The sequence below is a fragment of the Trichomycterus rosablanca genome, chromosome 24 (assembly GCF_030014385.1).
Source record: "Trichomycterus rosablanca isolate fTriRos1 chromosome 24, fTriRos1.hap1, whole genome shotgun sequence".
NCBI lineage: Eukaryota > Metazoa > Chordata > Actinopteri > Siluriformes > Trichomycteridae > Trichomycterus > Trichomycterus rosablanca.
Window position 1 is genome coordinate 2,346,200 of NC_086011.1, and position 24,277 is coordinate 2,370,476.

Sequence of the window (24,277 nt, forward strand, 5' to 3'; positions counted from 1 at the left end):
TATCAGCTCCACTTACCATATAGAAGCACTTTTGTAGTTCTACAATTACTGACTGTAGTCCATCTGTTTCTCTGCATGCTTTGTTAGCCACCTTTCATGCTGTTCTTCAATGGTCAGGACCCCCACAGGACCACTACAAAGCACTGTAGTGACACTGACATGTTAGTGTGTGTTGTGCTGGTATGAGTGGATCAGACACAGCAGCGCTGCTGGAGTTTTTAAACACCTCACTGTCACTGCTGGACTGAGAATCGTCCACCAACCAAAAATTGGCCAACAGCGCCCCGTGGGCAGCGTCCTGTGACCACTGATGAAGGTCTAGAAGATGACCGACTCAAACAGCAGCAATAGATGAGCGATCGTCTCTGACTTTACATCTACAAGGTGCACGCCGGCCGTGAATTAGTTAGGGTCTTAGTCATGATGTTACGTTGTTATTTGGACAGCCGGGCACGACTAATTTATGGGACGTTTTGGTATACGGACTATAAAAACAAAACACACAATTTTAGCTTGAGGTTTCCCAGCCCCACCTCCCCTGCAGCGTAATCCTGTGTGTCTGAGAAGAGATTTGGATTAGCATAACTCCCCTCACAGACTCCAGCGTACAGGCCTGCACATGACCATATTTGTGCCTGTGCACGGAGCTACGCTGCACCCGGCCGTCCCTCATCGTTGACACACGTTGTAGGCAGCGATCGTTGACTGAGGTTTTCTTTCTTTTTGGCTCCGTGTGTCGTCAGGAATGCGATAAAGAAAGTCACGTCAGCAGATCACTGTGTGAGACTTTCTGCTAGAACATGAATTGGCATGTAGTAACGGAATACGGTCGTCTTCCGGTCCGGAACTCTTTGTTCTGGAGTTCTGGAGTTGGCGTAAATAAAAACTCGAGTTTTTTTTTATTAATAATCTTTTGCTTTTAAGAATTTTGCAAATCGTTAAACGTCATATCAGCAAAAGTAAATATTGATACGAGGGCGTCATTTTTGCCTCATAAACTTTTTAATCTCATTTTATTGTCACTATCTAATGAGAAATAATCCCACTGGAATTAAAGAGCCTTAATTTAGCAGATTTTATTTTATTTTATTAACCAACAATAAATAAATATATATTGTCTTCGTTCAGCTGCTCTTGCATACCGTACTTGGCATTTTTTCCCTCAATTTTCCTCTTAATCTAGTCGTATCCAATTACCCGATTGCATTTCACATCCTTTCTACTGATGCTGAACTCCACTCCTGACCGAGGAGAGTCGTGACAAACGCACATATTCATATGGGGATCCGTATTGCTCACTGAGAGTCACGCACTGCTCCCCATTATTCCCCGTCTCTGTGCAGCGGCATCAATCAGCCAGCAGATGTCACAATTGCAGCATCTAAAAGGAATCCACTATGGCAACCTCGCTACGAACGAGCCAATCATTGTTTGCGTAGGCTCCCAGCCTAACAGCACCCTCTTATTTCTATCCAACTGACGAGTGCACCGGCTGTTTCAGCTCAGCATTGGTGGGCTAGCGTATTTTACCGGTGCGCCGGTATTTATTATTATAACAAATAAATAAATACTGGTGCGCCACCTGTGTGCTTAAACGTCTTTATATAACATTAAAACGATTCATCTGTGTTTATCTGTAGTCGTATAAGATCTCCAGTGTGGACCAAGGAGTAGCTGATGATGAAACAGGAATTACAGAAGGTCTATTATTAGTTTTGAAACCTGAAATTGCACTGGGCGGTTGGCAAACACTTCCTGTGAATGCTGCAAGAGACCAAGTCATGAGATCGAGATCGTGAATTATGTCAATGTAAGATGCCGTTTTTTTTCCCGCCGTTAGACTTTATTACTGACTGAATGCCCTAAAGACTTACGAGATCGACAATTAAACATTATTTGCTCTTATATAGTTATTTTTTTATGTTTTTTTAATCAAATTTAATTCACTTTAACTTTATCTGTATTAACTCTGTACTGGAGCTGCTGAAACACTGGAATTTCCATGAGCTTAACTATAACCAAGAAGCTTTCAAGTACTAGTTAAGTGTCCTAACCGCTGGGTTAGCACTGCCCTAGGTGACCTTATTTTGTTTCGTTGACCTGTTTTACCACCGATATATCCCAGTCAGGGTGGCAGTGGGTCAGGTTCTACTAGGCACAAGGGCACAAGACAGAAATACCCAAGACAGGGCAAGGTCAATCCATCGCAAGGCCTCCCGACCGCTCATTAAACCCACTGCAGAAACAAAGCTCATGACGTCCAATTTTCCAGACGTTCCCTTAAACATGGAGTCATTTTACTGGTAAATATTTTTTATGTAAATTCACGTTAACACAGACATGCTGGAGCGCGTGTACATTTTCATAGATGTGCTCAGAGTTTTCTGACAATTGCATTAAACTGACCGGAAGAAACAAACACGGGTTCCTCCCACCTTGGAGTTTTCTTCTCTTTGAGTCTCTGTGCATGAGCGTAAAGTCTTTGGTTGCTCAAATCATCACTATTTTGAATACAGTAGCAATCGTGAAAAGCTTAGCGATCATATGCAAACAAGCACCGTAGATCTTTTCCCTTAATGCTATTTAACACTTTAATGGTCTGCTTAACTATTTGCTTGAGCTTGCTTTGAGTCTAAATACTTCAGGCATAACATTAAAACCACCTCCTTGTTTCTACACTCACTGTCCATTTTATCAGCTCCACTTACCATATAGAAGCACTTTGTAGTTCTACAATTACTGACTGTAGTCCATCTGTTTCTCTACATGCTTTGTTAGCCCCCTTTCACCCTGTTCTTCAATGGTCAGGACCCCTACAGGACCCCCACAGAGCAGGTATTATTTAGGCGGTGGATCATTCTCAGCACTGCAGTGACACTGACATGGTGGTGGTGTGTTAGTGTGTGTTGTGCTGGTATGAGTGGATCAGACACAGCAGCACTGCTGGACTGAGAATAGTCCACCAGCCAATAGCGCCCCGTGTTGAAGGTCTAGAAGATGACCAACTCAAACAGCAGCAATAGATGAGCGATCGTCTCTGACTTTACATCTACAAGGTGGACCGACTAGGTAGGAGTGTCTAATAGAGTGGACGGTGAGTGGACACGGTATTTGAAAACTCCAGCAGCGCTGCTGTGTCTGATCCACTCATAGCAGCAGTGTCACTGCAGTGCTGAGAATGATCCACCACCTAAATAATACCTGCTCTGTGGTGGTCCTGTGGGGGTCCTGACCATTGAAGAACAGGGTGAAAGCAGGTTAAAAAGGTATGCAGAGAAACAGATGGACTACAGTCAGTAATTGTAGAACTACAAAGTGCTTCTGTATGGTAAGTGGAGCTTATGTCTGATCGGTGTATGTATTAATAAAAGACAACAGTAAATAAGTATATAAATATGCATCTACAATCTGATGCTCCAATCACTGCCTGTTAGGAAGATCTGCAGCCAGATCTACCAGGTTATAATTGTAGGTTATTTAAGCAGGAAATCTAGCAGCTGTCGAGCATTTTTTATTTGCCCCGACATGTCTGATCTGCATTGGCAGCATCCTTAGATAAGCTCGTATACGTGGGGAACTGTTGTGGAACATACACACCACCTCATTTTCTTGAAGGCCAGTGAGTAAATGGACGGCATGGTTGGACGTCGTGCTCCGTCACCTCGTCTCTGGTTCAGCATCTCCGAGACTTTATTTAATTTAGTGAACATTTTTATAAGGGTTGTAATGACCCACGTTTCTAAATATGATGCAGGTTTCCGAGATAATGCTGCACTGTTATCGAGAATCACTTTTTTGTGATTCTCATTATTATTATTATCAATTGTGTTTTAATACGTCACCTGACCCGGTCTGTTAGAACGACGCTGGTCTCAAGACGTTGGGTTGGTGGGGAAGTTTGTGCGGGTGAGGGGTCATTTGTTTACACCAGAGACGTTTTTGTTTATTTATTAAAAATGGAAATTCCTGGCGGTTTCTGCCTGAACTCTTTAAGACGCTTGGGGTCGTTCTGGCTCTAGGGCTTACGAGGTCGATACGATGAGAGAGACAGTTTGCTAAGGAGTCCGATTAACCGATAACCGACGAGCTAATAGCGTCCCATTGAAATCATGAACACAACACGTCTTAATGCTTCATTGACTGATAAATAGATTTGGTCCTAGAAACTTGAACCGAAGCCACAACGTCCGGTACCAAAAGTTCTGGGACACGTTGCGCTGGATGATTACCCAGTGGGTTTAAGTGAGGAACATTAAGCTCTTGTCTGGCGGTGGTTAGCGTTACCTCGGGGACGAATTTCTCAGAACAGTTGAATGTAGCACCTTATTCTCATTAAAACTTGGCTGGTGAAACGTTTCTGTGTCAGATTCCTCATTGCTGTGAGCTCTCGTGATGTGGCGTGTAGATCAAGCTGCCAGCGTTTCAGAATGATGGGTAATAAAGTGTTTATACTACAGAACTATGGTGGTATCATTAATTTATATTAAAATTATTAGCTGTGTATATCAAAAGGGCTTCAATTATTGCATTTATAAATACACACTACAATTAGAAGGTGTGTCCCAATACTTTTGTCCACATGGTGTAACAAAAGTGTAAATAGTGTCTAACAGGTGTAATAAATCAATTATATAGAGGAAAGCTATAGAACAGCCTGTCACAGAGTGAGGGTGAAATAATTATACACTATTTACTTTTCATAAATCATGCTAGACTGAAAAAAGCAAATAACAGTGGGGATGGGAAGGGTGTTGGGTCCAGTTCCGTGTGGAATCATTGGCCACAGGACATAAATACACCTTGGATAGGGCGCTTATCTATCACATGGCTTCATCCATGTTACTAAAAGACACAACTAATCAATCGTGTGTGTGTGGATATGGTCTGAGATTGCTACCCTGATCTCAGCAGTGGTGAACCAGCAAGCAGGTGATAAGACGCGACCGCTGATTGGACGCGTGTCATAGTAGGCATGTGGTGAAACCCCCTCCAGGCAAGCAAACAGTCATCCATTAATACAGCATTAATAAATTTATTAGTCTCCATGGTGTGTTTTTCTGTCAGTCTTTGTATAGCTTAAGGCCAGTGGTAACGTTTTTTTATCGTCCTTTGTTTACACACAAACCCGGTCTTCTATTGAATATCATCCCACCAGCTTACCAGGCTGTCACGTCTCGGCCGGGTGGCGTCGCCGCTCACAATGAGCGATATTCACTGGCCTGAGTTGGAAATGTGGAAAATGCAGGAAGTGAAGAAAATCACGTTGATTGAATTAGCGTGCTGAGCCCGATCGTGGCCTCTCTGATATACTGCAGAAACATGTGAACGCTACAGCACTTGGAAGCTAATCGAATGTTGTTAACCAGTCTGCCCAGTTGGCCAGTCCAGTATGTGACAGGAAAGAGCGTGTCTGTTCGAACCTTTATACATTATCTCTGTAAAATAAGACTTGGCTTGGTATGTTTTCTGTATTTAAAAGGCCACAGAACTGGCCTAGGAGCATCTTCTCACCTTCAGAACATGTTTGACCCACCCTCAGTCCTCCTGCTTTCTTTAATCACCTACTGTTGCGCTAACTAAGGCGAGGTTGTTTTATGGAACACTAGTGCAATTAATCAACTGATGGCCGACAGTAGTGATACAATCCAATAGGAACAGATTCAGGCTGTCAAAGCCCATTTGTGGAGTAGCACTGTCGCTTCACAGCGAGAAGGTCCTGGGTTATTAGCGTACAGAGCTACATGTCTTCTGCTTCATGTGTCCAACTCAAGGCCTGTCAGTTAATGTGGCCCACGAGAGCTTAAAAGGCGTATGATGATTAAAAGTCTAAGCGTACATTGTAAAATCGTACATAAACTACATCTCCCACAATGCATGTCGATTTTGTGACACGCAAAGTGACTGCATTCTGCATCCCACCACTAGGTTGCAGTGTTTCCACATCAGCGTTTAAATGAAGGGGATTTCCAACAAGTGTAGTTGGGAAATATCTACAAGTAATTCCAAACTTCCAAAAAAGAGAAGAATTGATGCTGAAGGAAGACAATTTAATGAAAGATGGGAAAGCGAGTACACGTGGCCCTTGGTAAAAACGAGTTTGACACCCCTTCCTTATGTCAACTTTGTTGGACGCGCGAGCTCTCGGAAACTTGTTTGCATGTAGAGGACTGACCGTATGTAGAGGACTGACCGTATTCGCATGTAGAAGACTGACCGTATTTGCAAATAGAGGACTGACCGTGTTCGCATGTAGAGGACTGACTGTGTTCGCATGTAGAGGACTGACCATATTCACATGTAGAGGACTGACCGTGTTCGCATGTAGAGGACTGACCATATTCACATGTAGAGGACTGACTGTATTCGCATGTAGAGGACTGACTGTATTCGCATGTAGAGGACTGACCATATGTAGAGGACTGACCGTATTCACATGTAGAGGACTGACCGTATTCGCATGTAGAGGACTGACCGTATGTAGAGGACTGACCGTATTCGCATGTAGAGGACTGACTGTATTCGCATGTAGAGGACTGACCGTATGTAGAGGACTGACCATATTCACATGTAGAGGACTGACCGTATTCGCATGTAGAGGACTGACCGTATTCGCATGTAGAGGACTGACCGTATTCGCATGTAGAGGACTGACCGTATTCGCATGTAGAGGACTGACTGTATTCGCATGTAGAGGACTGACCGTATGTAGAGGACTGACCATATTCACATGTAGAGGACTGACCGTATTCACATGTAGAGGACTGACCGTATTCACATGTAGAGGACTGACCGTATTCACATGTAGAGGACTGACCGTATGTAGAGGACTGACCATATTCACATGTAGAGGACTGACCGTATTCGCATGTAGAGGACTGACCGTATTCGCATGTAGAGGACTGACCGTATTCACATGTAGAGGACTGACCGTATTCACATGTAGAGGACTGACCGTATGTAGAGGACTGACCATATTCACATGTAGAGGACTGACCGTATTCGCATGTAGAGGACTGACCGTATTCGCATGTAGAGGACTGACTGTATTCGCATGTAGAGGACTGACCGTATGTAGAGGACTGACCATATTCACATGTAGAGGACTGACCGTATTCGCATGTAGAGGACTGACCGTATGTAGAGGACTGACCGTATTCGCATGTAGAGGACTGACCGTATTCACATGTAGAGGACTGACTGTGTTCGCATGTAGAGGACTGACCGTGTTCGCATGTAGAGGACTGACCGTATTCACATGTAGAGGACTGACTGTATTCGCATGTAGAGGACTGACCGTATTCGCATGTAGAGGACTGACTGTATTCGCATGTAGAGGACTGACCGTATGTAGAGGACTGACCATATTCACATGTAGAGGACTGACCGTATTCGCATGTAGAGGACTGACCGTATTCGCATGTAGAGGACTGACTGTATTCGCATGTAGAGGACTGACCGTATGTAGAGGACTGACCGTATTCGCATGTAGAGGACTGACCGTATTCACATGTAGAGGACTGACCGTATGTAGAGGACTGACCGTATTCACATGTAGAGGACTGACCGTATTCACATGTAGAGGACTGACCGTATTCGCATGTAGAAGACTGACCGTATTTGCAAATAGAGGACTGACCGTATTCGCAAATAGAGGACTGACTGTGTTCACATGTAGAGGACTGACCGTATTCACATGTAGAGGACTGACTGTATTCGCATGTAGAGGACTGACCGTATTCGCATGTAGAGGACTGACTGTATTCACATGTAGAGGACTGACCGTATTCACATGTAGAGGACTGACCGTATTCGCATGTAGAGGACTGACCGTATGTAGAGGACTGACCGTATTCACATGTAGAGGACTGACTGTATTCGCATGTAGAGGACTGACCGTATGTAGAGGACTGACCGTATTCACATGTAGAGGACTGACCGTATTCGCATGTAGAGGACTGACCGTATGTAGAGGACTGACCGTATTCACATGTAGAGGACTGACCGTATTCGCATGTAGAGGACTGACTGTATTCGCATGTAGAGGACCGACCGTATTCACATGTAGAGGACTGACCGTATTCACATGTAGAGGACTGACCGTATTCGCATGTAGAGGACTGACCGTATTCACATGTAGAGGACTGACCGTATGTAGAGGACTGACCATATTCACATGTAGAGGACTGACCGTATTCACATGTAGAGGACTGACCGTATTCACATGTAGAGGACTGACCGTATTCGCATGTAGAGGACTGACCGTATTCGCATGTAGAGGACTGACCGTATGTAGAGGACTGACCATATTCACATGTAGAGGACTGACCGTATTCGCATGTAGAGGACTGACCGTATTCGCATGTAGAGGACTGACCGTATGTAGAGGACTGACTGTATTCGCATGTAGAGGACTGACCGTATGTAGAGGACTGACCATATTCACATGTAGAGGACTGACCGTATTCGCATGTAGAGGACTGACCGTATTCGCATGTAGAGGACTGACCGTATTCACATGTAGAGGACTGACCGTATTCACATGTAGAGGACTGACCGTATGTAGAGGACTGACCATATTCACATGTAGAGGACTGACCGTATTCGCATGTAGAGGACTGACCGTATTCGCATGTAGAGGACTGACTGTATTCGCATGTAGAGGACTGACCGTATGTAGAGGACTGACCATATTCACATGTAGAGGACTGACCGTATTCGCATGTAGAGGACTGACCGTATGTAGAGGACTGACCGTATTCGCATGTAGAGGACTGACCGTATTCACATGTAGAGGACTGACTGTGTTCGCATGTAGAGGACTGACCGTGTTCGCATGTAGAGGACTGACCGTATTCACATGTAGAGGACTGACTGTATTCGCATGTAGAGGACTGACCGTATTCGCATGTAGAGGACTGACTGTATTCGCATGTAGAGGACTGACCGTATGTAGAGGACTGACCATATTCACATGTAGAGGACTGACCGTATTCGCATGTAGAGGACTGACCGTATTCGCATGTAGAGGACTGACTGTATTCGCATGTAGAGGACTGACCGTATGTAGAGGACTGACCGTATTCGCATGTAGAGGACTGACCGTATTCACATGTAGAGGACTGACCGTATGTAGAGGACTGACCGTATTCACATGTAGAGGACTGACCGTATTCACATGTAGAGGACTGACCGTATTCGCATGTAGAAGACTGACCGTATTTGCAAATAGAGGACTGACCGTATTCGCAAATAGAGGACTGACTGTGTTCACATGTAGAGGACTGACCGTATTCACATGTAGAGGACTGACTGTATTCGCATGTAGAGGACTGACCGTATTCGCATGTAGAGGACTGACTGTATTCACATGTAGAGGACTGACCGTATTCACATGTAGAGGACTGACCGTATTCGCATGTAGAGGACTGACCGTATGTAGAGGACTGACCGTATTCACATGTAGAGGACTGACTGTATTCGCATGTAGAGGACTGACCGTATGTAGAGGACTGACCGTATTCACATGTAGAGGACTGACCGTATTCGCATGTAGAGGACTGACCGTATGTAGAGGACTGACCGTATTCACATGTAGAGGACTGACCGTATTCGCATGTAGAGGACTGACTGTATTCGCATGTAGAGGACCGACCGTATTCACATGTAGAGGACTGACCGTATTCACATGTAGAGGACTGACCGTATTCGCATGTAGAGGACTGACCGTATTCACATGTAGAGGACTGACCGTATGTAGAGGACTGACCATATTCACATGTAGAGGACTGACCGTATTCACATGTAGAGGACTGACCGTATTCACATGTAGAGGACTGACCGTATTCGCATGTAGAGGACTGACCGTATTCGCATGTAGAGGACTGACCGTATGTAGAGGACTGACCATATTCACATGTAGAGGACTGACCGTATTCGCATGTAGAGGACTGACCGTATTCGCATGTAGAGGACTGACCGTATGTAGAGGACTGACTGTATTCGCATGTAGAGGACTGACCGTATGTAGAGGACTGACCATATTCACATGTAGAGGACTGACCGTATTCGCATGTAGAGGACTGACCGTATTCGCATGTAGAGGACTGACCGTATGTAGAGGACTGACCATATTCACATGTAGAGGACTGACCGTATTCGCATGTAGAGGACTGACCGTATTCGCATGTAGAGGACTGACCGTATGTAGAGGACTGACTGTATTCGCATGTAGAGGACTGACCGTATGTAGAGGACTGACCGTATTCGCATGTAGAGGACTGACCGTATGTAGAGGACTGACCGTATTCGCATGTAGAGGACTGACTGTATTCACATGTAGAGGACTGACTGTGTTCACATGTAGAGGACTGACTGTGTTCGCATGTAGAGGACTGACCGTATTCACATGTAGAGGACTGACTGTATTCGCATGTAGAGGACTGACCGTATGTAGAGGACTGACTGTATTCGCATATAGAGGACTGACCGTATGTAGAGGACTGACCGTATGTAGAGGACTGACTGTATTCGCATATAGAGGACTGACCGTATGTAGAGGACTGACCGTATTCGCATGTAGAGGACTGACCGTATGTAGAGGACTGACCGTATTCACATGTAGAGGACTGACCGTATGTAGAGGACTGACCGTATTCACATGTAGAGGACTGACCGTATTCTGTGCTCAAAGCAGAAATCCAATGATTTAGAAATAAAGTGATCATGTGGTGCATTATGAAAAAAAATAAAAACAAGAATTTCGAAATAGTTTTCCCGGTATGGAACCAAACAGACGACCCCTAACATCTCGATTACTCTTCAGAACTAGTGCTGTGCCAAATATTTCATGCAAGTCCTTGTTTTGGAGGCGTGACCCTGATTCTCGTTTGCTGTTCCGTTCTCTCAGGTTCATCGCCAGTCCCTGCGCCCACTTGCTCCGCATCCAGGACGTGGTGAGCCGGAGAGCCCAGCCCAACGCCGTCCTGGAGAAAGTGTTTACATGTATTTCAAAGGTACTGCACCTCTGCCATTTCACTGTGTCTGTTTTACAGGAAGTCTGTTCTACTTGTGGTTAAACCGTAGACAGTAACGAGCGAAATTTCCGTTCACTGGCGCTCCTCGTTTTTTTTTTTATCAAGGTACTGATATGTACTGAGACTGGTTATGAAGTGTTACAGTGATGTGCTTTGCACAATTTTCATTTCATTTGCTTCACGCATGTACATCTTTATTTAAAAAGCATTTTGTTTTGTTATATTTATTTATTTATTTTATGCATTTTCTCCCCATTTTCTTCCCGATTTAGCGACTCAATTTTGTCTTCCGCTGTTGAGAGATACCAGATTGCATCTGAGGAGAGCACGCCGCTGTACACGCCTCTTCCGACACGTGCACAGCCCTCCTCTCCTCGCCCCTGCGTCCTGCACAGGCGTCTCTTCCGCCAATCAGGGTCCTTACACAGTGTATGAAGACCCACCCAGCCCCCCAGCCTCAATTAGTATCTGCTGCAGGCACTGTCAGTTATGCCCGGCAGACGGCGCCCAGCCGACCGGTGGCAACACAGAGTTTCGAACCGATGAGTTCAGAATCTCGGTGCTGGTGTGCTAGCGAAATATCCCACTGCGCCACCTGGGCGCCTGCTTTGTTGTATTTAATTAATTTACTGTTGTTTGCAAACGTTTGGGTTTTGTTTGCTTGAGATGATATTACATATCACTCACATTCATATTCAAATCAGATGATATTTGATTGACATAGGTGGTAAAAAAATGAATTGTGCCACTTGCTCAGGTTTGGACACCCAGCGTAATTAACCTGTTGGGACCTTAATTAATTCATTAGGACTCGTTTGACAGGGAAATAATTGGTAGTATGTGATAAATTGTCTGACTTTTTAAACCTTGTGCTTCAAAGACTTAACCACGTACCATGTACTCCTCTTGAGCTTCAGAATAAAGATCCATAAACTCTCTAGTCTCTCTAGCCTGCAGTTTCCACTGTTCATATTGGAGAGAAAGGCAAAGATAAAGCCTGCCTTAAGGTTTCCCCAAAACAGGAGTGTGCGACCCTACTGTCTGAATAAATCGTCAGCATATCCTTACACCCCCAGCGTCCACTTTCTGATCCTTTGTAGGTCTAATTGAAAGAGTTATCATGATCAAAACGCTCACTGAATCGTCCCATTCTCTTTCTCTCAGTGTCCAGACAAATATCACCTGGACGGTTTATCGAAGCAGTTGGACTGGGAGGTCAGGAAGATCCAGCGATGGTTTCGGCATCGGAGGAACCAGGATAAACCGAGCACGAGGACCAAATTCTGCGAGAGCATGTAGGTCTCGTTTGTTGTGAATACCGCACACGCTGTTGCCTTCCAGCTTTGTTGCCTTCTTTCATAATAATGGTGCATGTAAAGGTGAGGGATTAAAAAATATTGGGCTGATGACTTTGATAAGGTCCGAATCTTTATGACCAGACGTCTGGGTTAAGTATCTCCGAAATTCAAGGGGTGCTTGTAGGCAGACTGTGGAGCATCGAACCCTTCTGTGTATAAACTACCCATGCTAAGGGCGCATTCTCATGAGAAGTGGCAAAACCACGAGCCGCTTTGCTCAGCACTTGGCTTGAGTGTTGCTGTAAAACATCACCAAAGTGCGAATATGAGACGGATCTGCATTAGTGTGGAATAAGCGTCAGATCCAGTGTTACAGCTCCACGTGTATCTGTGTTTATCTGGATTTTCCTTCCTGTTTCACTTTTAAACTTGTGTTACAGCTCCAGCTTCTGAGAAATTGTGAGAATCAGAATCAGCTTCTCCCAGAGTCCCAAATAAAGCTTAACGTGGTTTAATGTAGTAAAAGAAGGAGACAGGAGCACTAAACTTCTCTTCATTATTACTGCTCATAAGGTCCTCCACTAATCACATTCCTCACTTGCTGTTTTAATACAATAAGTCACGTTAAGTTTTGTTTACATTAAGCGTTGTTTTGTTTACATTAAGCGTTGTACGGCCTAAGTCGCTTTTACCACGTCATATCAAACAGTTCAGCTCATTAGAGGAGCTTTGAAAAGGTCGTGAAAGGCGTGAGTAGCAATATACCCACCTCGACTGCAATCGGGTATCCCCAGCAGCGAATGACAAATTAACTATGCTAAATTGGAAGAAAATGCATTAAAAAAATAAGTAATGCTACCAGGATGCACTGTAGGACGATCCACCTCAAACGTACAGACGTCCTGGTACCAGATACCGTGAGAGGAATTCAGATGTCTTGTGGAGTCCGTGTGTAGGAGCTGTTTTGACGGCTTGTCAGGCGGGTGGTTCTAATTCATTAATCTTTAAACATTTTTTAAGTGACGTGATATTAAAAAAAGGAGAAGAAACAGTTTTACTAGCTTGTTATGGTTCTGGTAGTGAAGTTGCAGCCCAACCCTGCACGTACGACCTTGAACCTTTTTATTACACTCGTAGTAGACGGCAGCGATAAGATTGCTGTGAGCCTGGTTCATGACTTGGACCAGTTCCAGGTGGGAACCGAGGTGCGTCTGTGTGGGCGTGTTCGCCCGGGCGGGTGGGTGTGTATGTTTGAGCGTGTGGGTTTTAATGGGGTCAGTGAGCGCTCGTTAATCTTGTTTGGTTCTGATCTCTTTTCAGGTGGAGGTTTACATTTTATCTGGGCATATTTACCTACGGGCTCTGCTTTCTCTGGCAGGTGAGCTGCAGTGCATTCAGGTTCAATGACTGATATGTGAGGATTAAGGAAAAGCTCAAATAAGGGAGCTGATTGGCTCTTTGTGGAGAAGCGATTGAAGTCCGGTCACACCAGGACTTCGTCTCGGAAACTTGACCCACAAATTTGCATCTGCTGTTGTGTTGACCTCATGATGGGTTAACTGTGCGTCACAGTGGGTAGCACCGTCGCCTCAGCATAAAGGTCCTGGGTTCGATTCCCAGCTGGAGCGGTCCGGGTCCTTTCTGTGTGGAGTTTGCATGTTCTCCCAGTGTCTGTGTTAGTTTCCTCCGGGAGCTCCGGTTTCCTCCCACAGTCCAAAGATGTGCAAGTGAGGTGAATTGGAGGTACTAAATTGTCCATGACTGTGTTTGTGTAACCAGTACTTACATATCCTGTCATGAATGTTTCCGAATGTGTAAAATATGGCGTTAAAATCCTAATAAATAATTAATAAATAAATATCTGCTGTATATTACAGTATATAGTAATACAGTATTACCAACCTCAACTACGATTTAAACAGGTGAAGCAGTTTGATATTTCTAATTGTATTAAACTGTCTTGTTTAAAACCTAAATTGGTTCCTTAATTAATTAATTAATGCTGTGGTGACTTTATCTAAAATAGTCTGCCTGTTAAAAAAAGATGAAGTTTTATGTATATTTACTACATGTGAATAACAACGTGATTCTTGAGTATGAGCGAATAACCACTGTTGATGTGACCTGGTGGAACGGAAAATGAAACATGTAAATCGGTGTGTGTGTGTTGTGTGTGTGGTGTGTGTGTGTGTGTGTGTGTGTGTGTGTGTGTGTGTGTGTGTGTGTGTGTTATTTATAGTCACCCTGGATGTGGGACACGCGGCAGTGCTGGTACAATTACCCTTATCAGGTGAGGTAAAATGATCATCAGTGTTACAATCTGCGATTTCTGCTTTGTTATACCTGTGCCTGGAATAATAATAAAAATAAAACGTTATTCATGACGTTGTAAAAGGCTGTTATCAGCCATAAAGGGGTTACATTTAACACAAGCTCAGATTGTGTCTGCTGGCGTCCTGAATTCTGTATTTTCTTTAATATTTTGCTTGTGTGTGTGTGTGTGTGTGTGTGTGTGTGTGTGTGTGTGTGTGTGTGTGTGTGTGTGTGTGTGTGTGTGTGTGTGTGTTTCCAGATCCTTACTCCTGGCCTGTATTATTACTATGTAACAGAACTGGCCTTCTACTGGTCTCTAATGTTCTCCCAGTTTAGAGACATAAAGAGAAAGGTGAGTCTGTTACACTGCGATTTTTATTGTATTTTTATTGCGATTATGTTTGGCCTTCTCAGTAATTTTGACGTCACTTGGCGACTGTGATTTGCAGCTCGCTTTAATTTCCTTTGGGATCTGTCTATCTATCTATCTATCTATCTATCTATCTATCTATCTATCTATCTATCTATCTATCTACCTACCTATCTACCTATCTATCTATCTACCTATCTACCTACCTACCTATCTATCTATCTATCTATCTGTCTATCTATCTATCTATCTATCTATCTATCTATCTATCTATCTATCTATCTACCTACCTATCTACCTATCTACCTATCTATCTATCTATCTATCTATCTATCTACCTATCTACCTACCTACCTACCTATCTATCTATCTATCTATCTATCTATCTATCTATCTACCTACCTATCTACCTATCTATCTATCTACCTATCTACCTACCTACCTATCTACCTATCTACCTATCTATCTACCTATCTACCTATCTACCTACCTACCTACCTACCTACCTACCTACCTATCTATCTATCTATCTATCTATCTATCTATCTATCTACCTACCTACCTACCTACCTACCTACCTACCTACCTACCTATCTATCTATCTATCTATCTATCTATCTATCTATCTATCTATCTATCTACTGTCTGTCTATCTGTATCTGTCTTTCTATTTATCTGTCTGTCTGTCTATATGTTTCTTTTTATACTACATTTACTATATTTTTTACACTTCACACCTCTTCACCATCATGTGATCTGCTGGTTTTGGTTTTCTTTAGAAGCCGAGAGAGTTTACATTGATGAGTGACAGGTGGATGTTGTTTACACAGCACACACACACAGTCTGTAATTTATTCCCAGAGCAGCTGTAGTTTTACATTGTTTTTTGTGTGTGTGTGTGTGTGTGGGGGGGGGGGGGGGTTCTGTTCATTGTGTGCTGTGGCTTAACTGTGTGCATGTACGTTTTCTGTTGGTGGCTAGCTCTACTACTGCTGTGTGAGTGTGTGTGTGTTAGCGTAAGTGCTACATGGTAATCCTCTCTGAGCTCAGTGTGTGACTGGCACCGTGACCTGTTTTACAGCATGACTTCGCGTCGGGCCTGTCCGACACGCCACAGAAATATTTCAGACATGCAGAGACGCTGCACTCGCGCTGGTCTGAGGAACCCCATGTAAATGTGCACCGGATAGAAATGATTACAGCTCAGTTACACAAACATTAAAGGCATTCCTTTCATTTTGTACAACATCACACCGGCTGATTAACAGGGGGGTCCTGCAACGTTTGTGCTTAAGAAATCCAGGGCCCTTGATAATATTGAGCCAGGGCGCCAGTCTTTTGCATGCTTGTGAACATAACCGGTCAGCTGCTATGCACAGCTGAGATTCAAACCTTGATCTTAGTGGTGGTGTCTAGAAAATAGCCCACTGTGCCACCTTGAGATGATTTGTTTTACCCGTCTGAGGTTGTTTATGCTATCAAACGTGTATACATGTGTGTAGCTGAGGGTGGGCTGTAAAAATAAACAGCACATGGATTATAAAGCTGCCTGTTTTCCACTACACGATATCTTATAGTACAATCCCACAACATTTAGTGGTTGTTTACATTGCCAAGTGACCCGTACTGCACCCAAGAGCCCATGCTAAATTCGACTAGGTCTTCGGGACCAAGCGTAGCAAAGCGGTCCACATAGGTGGGAGGATAAACGGTACCGAACTTCAATTGGTCATAGCCTATTTTATTTTCAGCAGTGCTTTATCCTGGTCAGGGTCGTGGTGGTCTGGTTTTACTGGGAACCTCTGGGTGCAAGGCAGGAATACCCTGGAATACCAGGGCACCAATTCTTCGCATGTGTGTGAACGTACCCAGTCAGCTGATGGCACCTCTGAGATTTGAACCTGGATCTCAGTAGTGATGTTAACAGCTTAAGATGGTCTGATTATTTTCCTCTCATTTTACGAGGTAAGACTGAGATGGTTTGAGCATGTGCAGGAGAGGGATGAGAGTTCTATGGGAAGAAGGGGCAGAGAAGGGGCAAATAGGATGTTTGTGAGAGAATAAATATTAATATTTGGTGTGTTTTGTCTGTGTTTGCTTTCATTTTAGGATTTTCTCATCATGTTTGTGCATCACTTGGCCACCGTGAGCCTGATCAGCTTTTCATATGCAAACAACATGGCGCGAGTGGGCAGCCTCGTCATGTGTGTTCACGACACCTCCGACTTCCTCTTAGAGGTACGAATGAAGTCCAGTTCAGACCCCAAATCACAGCTTACATTTGTTTTACTCTGGTGATTTTTCTCTCCTAGACTGCTAAATTAGCCAACTACGCCAAATACCAGCGCCTGTGTGACTTCGTGTTTGTGGTGTTCGGAGCGGCCTTCTTTGTAACGAGGCTCATCATTTATCCTTTCTGGTGAGTACCGGCGTCTCTCTCTCTGCTCTTCGTGATCGGTAAGCTCCGCTCGGATCAGAAACAGTAACGCGATCGGGCGGATTCGGTGTCAGAGGTGCAGGTGTCATTACCGAAACCCATCCGGGATCACACACGTCGGGTCAAACCAATCCGGCCTTTACCCACACCGAGGGGTTTCATTACATTTCCTCATGTAGCAGCCGCTGATCCGGGGTGACTTGCAATAAAGGCAGAATCCAGGTCATCGGTACCTGAAGACGAGGGCTCTTCAAGGACAAGGGGGCATTTATAAGGGTATTTTTTAATTAAAGAGGTTTTAACATGTCATTTATTTTATTTCATTACTTCATTCTCAAAATAATTTGGACTTTATTCTTAAAATAATTTGGACTTTATTCTCTAATAATTTGGACTTTATTCTCAAAATAATTTGGACTTTATTCTCTAATAATTTGGACTTTATTTTCTAATAATTTGGACTTTATTCTCTAGTTATTTGGACTTTATTCTTAAAATAATTTGGACTTTATTCTCTAATAATTTGGACTTTATTTTCTAATAATTTGGACTTTATTCTCAAAATAATTTGGACTTTATTCTCTAACAATTTGGACTTTATTCTCTAATAATTTGGACTTTATTCTCTAGTTATTTGGATTTTATTTTTAAAATTATTTGGACTTTATTATCAAAATTATTTGGACTTTATTTTTAAAATTATTTGGACTTTATTCTCTAATAATTAAGACTTTATTCTCCAATAATTTGGACTTTATTCTCTAATTATTTGGACTTTACTCTCAAAATAATTTGGACTTTATTCTCTAGTTATTTGGACTTTATTTTTAAAATTATTTGGACTTTATTATCAAAATTATTTGGACTTTATTCTCTAATAATTAAGACTTTATTCTCCAATAATTTGGACTTTATTCTCCAATGATTTTGACTTTTTTCTCTAATTATTTGGACTTTATTCTCGAAATTGAAGCGTGTCTCTTTTTTTTCTCTTCATTTTCATCAACCGCTTCTTCCTGGTCAGGGTCGCGGAGCAAGGCAGGAAAACCCTGGACAAATTCCCTCAGACAAAATCTTTGCAGACCAAATGAACCCCATCTGTCAGACGTCCACATACTTCTGCCCACATTTTGCTGTTTACTCTTTAAAACAGTCCTAAATTAGCTGCCCACAAGATTGAGGGCATCATGTGTGAACGTTCAGTTCAGTTTTCAGTCCAGTCCACTTTTCCTGGTGAGAAGGTCTCCAGCTACAGATTTCTTCTCCTCCTTGGGGATCCCCAGACATTTCCAAGCTAACTGTGAGATACTGTTCCTCTATAGCGGATGATGGGTCTGCCCTCCAGAGGGACGTGTCTGGAAAAGCTCTAGCGGGAGCCGACCAGAAGGCATTTCCTGTATAAACTGAATGGTTTCTTTTAAAACGAGATTTAATACAGAGAGGAAAATGGCGCTGCAGATTCTTCAGCATGGTCGACCGTCCTATAATATTTGACTTTTGTGTTATAATGTGATATACACTTAATAATCGTTTCCATATTGTGTTTCTGTATGATGTAGGGTTCTGAACAGTACAATGTTCGAGAGCTGGGAGATCGTCGGTCCGTTTGGCTCTTGGTGGCTCTTCAACGTTCTGCTGCTGGTGCTGCAGGTCCTGCACGTTATCTGGTCCTACCTCATAGCACGCATCGCCTTCAACGCCCTCATGAGAGGAAAGGTCAGACACTTTGATAAGATAAGACTTTATTGATCCCCTCATGGAAATGACCCTGTTACAGAGGGGTGGTTAAGAACAGAAAGGAGAGACGACTTAAATAAAAAAAAACATATAAAACAGACTTAAGAGCGGCCGGTTATTGACACTAAATGCTTTCTCTTTAATGTGGTTGTTATTGTAAGCCCTGATCTTCCTTAAGGGGGCGCCACAACATTACCAAATCGAGCAAGGTCGAGCAAGGCTGTTTCAGCTTAAAGACCGTGATGATGTCCAAAGTTTAGTGATTTTCCTGCTTAATTACACATTCATTAACAGATTAATTAAACCAGTGTAGGTGTCAGATAGTCTGAACACAGGTTGTTATGGCCATAATATTTAGACTTTCTTCTTGAAATCATTTGGACTTTATTCTCTAATAATTTGAACTTTATTCCAAATTTTTTGGACTTTATTCTCAAAGTTATTTTGATTTTTGCTCAAAAATATTTGGAATTTATTCCTAAACTTATTTGGAATTTATTCTTAAAATTATTTGGACTTAATTTTCTAATAATTTGGTTTTTATTTTTAAAATAATTTGGACTTTATTTTCAAAATTCTTTGGACTTTATTCTCAAATAATTTGGACTTTATTCTCAAAATTATTTAAACTTAATTTTCTAATCATTTGGACTTTATTCTTAAAATCATTTGGACTTTATTCTCTAATAATTTGGACTTTATTCTCTAAATCATTTGGACTTAATTTTTACAATAATTTGGACTGTATTCTTTAATATATTTAGACTTTATTCTGTAATAATTTGGACTTAATTCTCTAAATTATTCTCATTTGCAGTCCTGTGCTGTGATCTATGTTTCTGGTGTCTTTACTCTTTACCTTTCTTCTCTCTCTCTGATTGTTGCTGTGCTGCTCCTCGTGTTTCTCCACTGCAGAGCTGGTTTCCTTCTCCTCTTCTTTCCTCCTGGTTAAACGGCAGCCGTTTTCTCCCTGTCGCTCTTTCCTGATCCAGAACTCTACCTTTTCTGTCTGCTTTAATCTCACTAGCTCGCTCTTCTCGTGTAGTAGATCCTGCTCTCCTTTCCTCAGCCGTAAGTGCGTCCTCCTCTTCCTCTCTGTTTCCTTTTGCTCTGTAGCTGGTTCAACCCTTTGTAAAAAGTTGGATTATTATAATATTATTACATGAATCACTGAGTAGTTAATGTTAGGATGGTGGCTTCTCAGCACAACTATGACACTGATGTGTACGGCATTGTATTGTAGTATCACTGTAGTAGTACCACTCAGTGGATTGATGGATCTGCCTGATGCTGTATAGCAACAGCTGACCGCCACTTTTTTTTTCCTTTCAGGTTTCCAAAGACGTGCGTAGTGATATCGAAAGCAGCTCAGAGGACGAGACTGAAACGAGCCACAATCGAGCCTCAGCCAAACGGGAGAACGGGACCAACGGCCATTTCGGCAGCAAGCCCTGGGTCCAGAAGGACGAGTGCTGGTGACACGACGACGCTCCACGAGCCGGTCACGAACTGTCAGAACTGCAGCATTTTGCTTACACTCCTAAATCGGTTTGGTCAGGAAACCCCCACAAGATCCTGGGTCATCAAACGCACGTGCTCCCGTTTTACACACACTGTTGAATGCACTGGCTGTACGGACACACGCGGGAAACGTAAATTAAAATGAGATTTATGAGATGATGTTTCGGGAGCAGAAGTGAGCGCGCTTTCTTCATAAAGCTTCACGTTTTACTGAAGTCAGGGAAGAAACCTTGTCACTTCTGTTCTGCACTCCATGTCTGATGTACTTGAGCTTTTTTTTCCAGCCTAAAATATTTTAATGGTCAGTTACTGATGTTCTTCACTGATGTTCTGTTTTTCTATTCTACCTTATTTTTATTTCGAGACCAAATATGTTTATTAAAATGTGATGTGATTGCTTCATGCTGAGAGACGACCTGGTGTTTATGTTGCTTATTTTTGCTGAAATTGAAGCGAATGGAATTTTATACGGCATTCCTGACTGAAAGCTCGGAAAGCAAAAGTGGGTAAAAGTACTAAACTGAATTAACTGATAAGCCAAATAATAATAAAACGACAAACATGTATAGTTAAAATTAAGAGTTTACATACACACTTAAGTAACGTGCATATCACAGCATGTTCTGTTGGTCCATACCAGACACCACAGTCTTCATGTTCTCTACCATCAACTCAACGTTTATCACATCCCTGACTGTGAGCTGTATGAGTTACTGGTTACACAAGATTCATTAGTTCACAAATTTAATATCAAACACAGTCATGGACAATTTTATATCTCCAGTTCATCTCACTTGCACGTTATTGGACTGTGGGAGGAAACCTGAGCTCCCGGAGGAAACCCTCGCAGACACGGGAAGAACATGCAAACTCCACACACAAAGGACCAAGACAGCGTTACCTGGGGATCAAACCCAGGACCTTCTTGCTGTAAGGCGACAGTGCTACCCACCGAGCCACCGTGCCGCACGATCTGTATGATTGTGGCAAAATAGACATAATAATCATGCATGGTTTCAGGAGGAAATTGGACCCACTGCAGCCCTGACCAGAATAAATTAACGGTAAAAAACTGAAATGAATAAACAATGTCAATAATAATAATTATCAATGCCTCATTTATTAATAAGACTGTCAGACAGCGCTTTCTGGAAAATAAGAGGTGAATTTAGAAAAGCACTTTTTGGTCAATTCATTGTGCTGGTCAAACCAAGTCAGATAAAACAAGTGCACAATTATTGGTACTTGATATAACATTTAATATTCATAACAAACATGACAATCTTGTTCCAAACACTGTTTTACAGTCAGTGCATCAATCGTGTACATCATCCATACAGTGACATGAACATCACAACCGCCTGACGTTCGGCCACACCTTTCTCCCAAAGCACACCAGCTCAGCTCAGTCCTTGACGATTTCAGAGTCTATGTTCTGCTCCTGTGCAGCCAGCTGGAGCTGCTTCTGTCTCTCCACGTAGCGATAGCCGCGCACGGCGCACAGGTATCCTCCGTACACGGTGAGCAGCATCATGGAGCCGGAGAACAGACGGTAACCCACGTCCGCCAGGCGCTTCGAAGTCAACATGGGTGAATCTCTGAGAACAGAAGATAATCTGTAAGCATGGTGACTGCACATGGAGACTGTAAAGTTCAGTTTCAATACTGATCACATGACCTGGCCGTGTTGACAATGCCATATTGTGTATATTTATTAACACATCCCTATAAGAAAAATATAATTTATGTTTTCTCTCATGTAATCTTAAGTTTTGAGTCTGTTTTAAGTTTTCCTGCTCTTGAAGTCTCTGTGCATGAGACATAAGTGTTTGTGCAGTAGTAGCTTGATTTCTAAGGTAATGGACTAGTTAGTAATCAGAACATCCCTGGTTTAAGCCCCAACAACACCAAGTTTTTACTGTTGGGCCCCTGCGCAAGGCCCTTCACCCTCAACCGATTGCAGGTGGGTGGAAGGAAGGAATTCTAGTTAATGCAAACCCTTGTAGGATTCGTAAAGACTGTGAGAAAGACTAAAGAAGAAAGGTAAAGAATAAAAATACATTATTACCACTGACAGGTGAAGTGAATAACACTGATTATCTCTTAATCGATATATTAAGCAGTAAGTGAACATTTTATCCTCAAAGTTGATGTTAGAAGCAGGAAAAATGGACGAGCGTGAGGATCTGAGCGAGTTTGACGAGGGCCGAATTGTGATGGCTAGACGACTGGGTCAGAGCATCTCCAAAACTGCAGCTCTTGTGGGGTGTGTCCCGGTCTGCAGTGGTCAGTATCTATTAAAAGTGGTCCAAGGGAGGAACAGTGGTAAACCGGCGACAGGATCATGGGCGGCCAAGGCTCATCGATGCACATGGGGAGCGAAGGCTGCAAACAGACGAGCTACTGTAGCTCAAACTGCTGAAGAAGTTCATGCTGGTTCTGATAGAAAGGTGTAGGGCAGCAATAAGGGGGCCAACACAATATTAGGAAGGTGGTCATAATGTTATGCCTCATAGGTGTATATAAACATTGTTTTGAATGAAATATTCCAGCCAAAAGGTGAGAAAAAGAACAAAGTCAGGCTCAGCTTTCCTATGTTTAATATAATAGCTTTATTATATTATAATTACAAATGCAAATAATATATTACAGAAGTATTTTTTCTAAATTATGTCTTTTGCCCCCAATTACTTTTCTTCTAACATCTAACACTGATGTTATCAACTGTACGGAACACTGTTAATGTTTCATTTAGAAACGTTAGGAAACAAATAAATAAAAAAATATAGAAAGAAAGAAAATAAATAATAAATAAATTACTTAAGTTAAACCTTAGTTTTCATATCCAGGATGTAAAAATGAAGTTTTTATTTACTTCGTAATTCCTGCTACTACAGACAGCCACAGTTTATCAGCTGTGTTAGCCTAATGTGTTAGCTTTGCTTACTATTTCACTCAATTTACAGCGTCTATAGCTTTATATAAGCTATTATTATTATTCATATTATAATTGTTCCAATTTTAAATGAGTATGTATGTCAGGAATGTCTTACCCCTGTTTTAATCCACTTTAACTCCTAAAAAGCATTAAACTCAACACACACGGTAGTTCAATGTCAACCTGATGTTATGCATGTACGATAGAATACGACTGTGTCTCAATCCGCATACTAGTGTACTAACAAGTGTGGCAAAATAATCTCCTTAATTAGACATGCGTATCGTTTTGTAGGCATGCTAAGTAGTACATAGTATACGCAATGAGACACAGCCTTAAGGATGTACTACGGGCAGTCAGGAGGGACAACATTTAAAGCAAAGCGTTTAGATTATAATTTCAAATCGCGCTGATTTCAAGGTGATGATTAAATCTTCCGGAGCCATGCAATTCAATTCAATGTAAAGTAATATAATAGAATATTATATTATTAAAAATAAACACAAAAACGCATCGATATCGCGTTTAACGTTCCATTGTGTATCTAGGTTGTGTTCCAAAAGTCTACACATATAAACTATAGGCACACTACTTAGTCAGCGGTATACGGATTGGAATACGCCCTTGATA

The 24,277-nt window shown here is 42.5% G+C and overlaps 2 protein-coding genes across 3 annotated transcripts in view; one reads left to right on the forward strand and one right to left on the reverse strand.

Moving 5' to 3' along the window:
• The window catches only part of cers5 (ceramide synthase 5), a 30,871-nt gene extending 9,747 nt beyond the window's left edge, over positions 1 to 21,124 (forward strand). The window contains exons 2-11 of one of the 2 annotated variants that reach the window (XR_010007510.1): positions 10,907 to 11,012; positions 12,198 to 12,328; positions 13,652 to 13,709; positions 14,571 to 14,621; positions 14,904 to 14,996; positions 17,124 to 17,252; positions 17,327 to 17,433; positions 19,011 to 19,167; positions 20,104 to 20,259; positions 20,521 to 20,608. Coding sequence is in view for 1 of the 2 variants with exons in the window: in XM_062987132.1 (XP_062843202.1) it covers positions 10,907 to 11,012; positions 12,198 to 12,328; positions 13,652 to 13,709; positions 14,571 to 14,621; positions 14,904 to 14,996; positions 17,124 to 17,252; positions 17,327 to 17,433; positions 19,011 to 19,167; positions 20,521 to 20,667 (979 nt within the window). In the remaining variant the exon portion in view is untranslated. Of the gene's footprint in view, positions 1 to 10,906; positions 11,013 to 12,197; positions 12,329 to 13,651; positions 13,710 to 14,570; positions 14,622 to 14,903; positions 14,997 to 17,123; positions 17,253 to 17,326; positions 17,434 to 19,010; positions 19,168 to 20,103; positions 20,260 to 20,520 lie in introns of both variants that reach the window. The other variant, XM_062987132.1, reaches the window with a different exon arrangement.
• Positions 21,125 to 21,809: 685 nt separating this feature from the next.
• LOC134302101 (cytochrome c oxidase assembly protein COX14 homolog) lies at positions 21,810 to 23,869 on the reverse strand. The gene is made up of 2 exons (XM_062987135.1): positions 23,763 to 23,869; positions 21,810 to 22,307 (listed from the first exon to the last, which is right to left on the reverse strand). Exon 2 carries the CDS (start codon positions 22,295 to 22,297, stop codon positions 22,115 to 22,117), a length of 183 nt encoding a protein of 60 aa, XP_062843205.1. The 5' UTR covers positions 22,298 to 22,307; positions 23,763 to 23,869; the 3' UTR covers positions 21,810 to 22,114.
• Positions 23,870 to 24,277: the final 408 nt, after the last annotated feature.

Coding starts and splice junctions, on each gene's coding strand:
- LOC134302101 (XM_062987135.1), bottom strand. CDS start 22,297: ATGTTGACTTCGAAGCGCCTGGCGGACGTGGGTTACCGTCTGTTCTCC.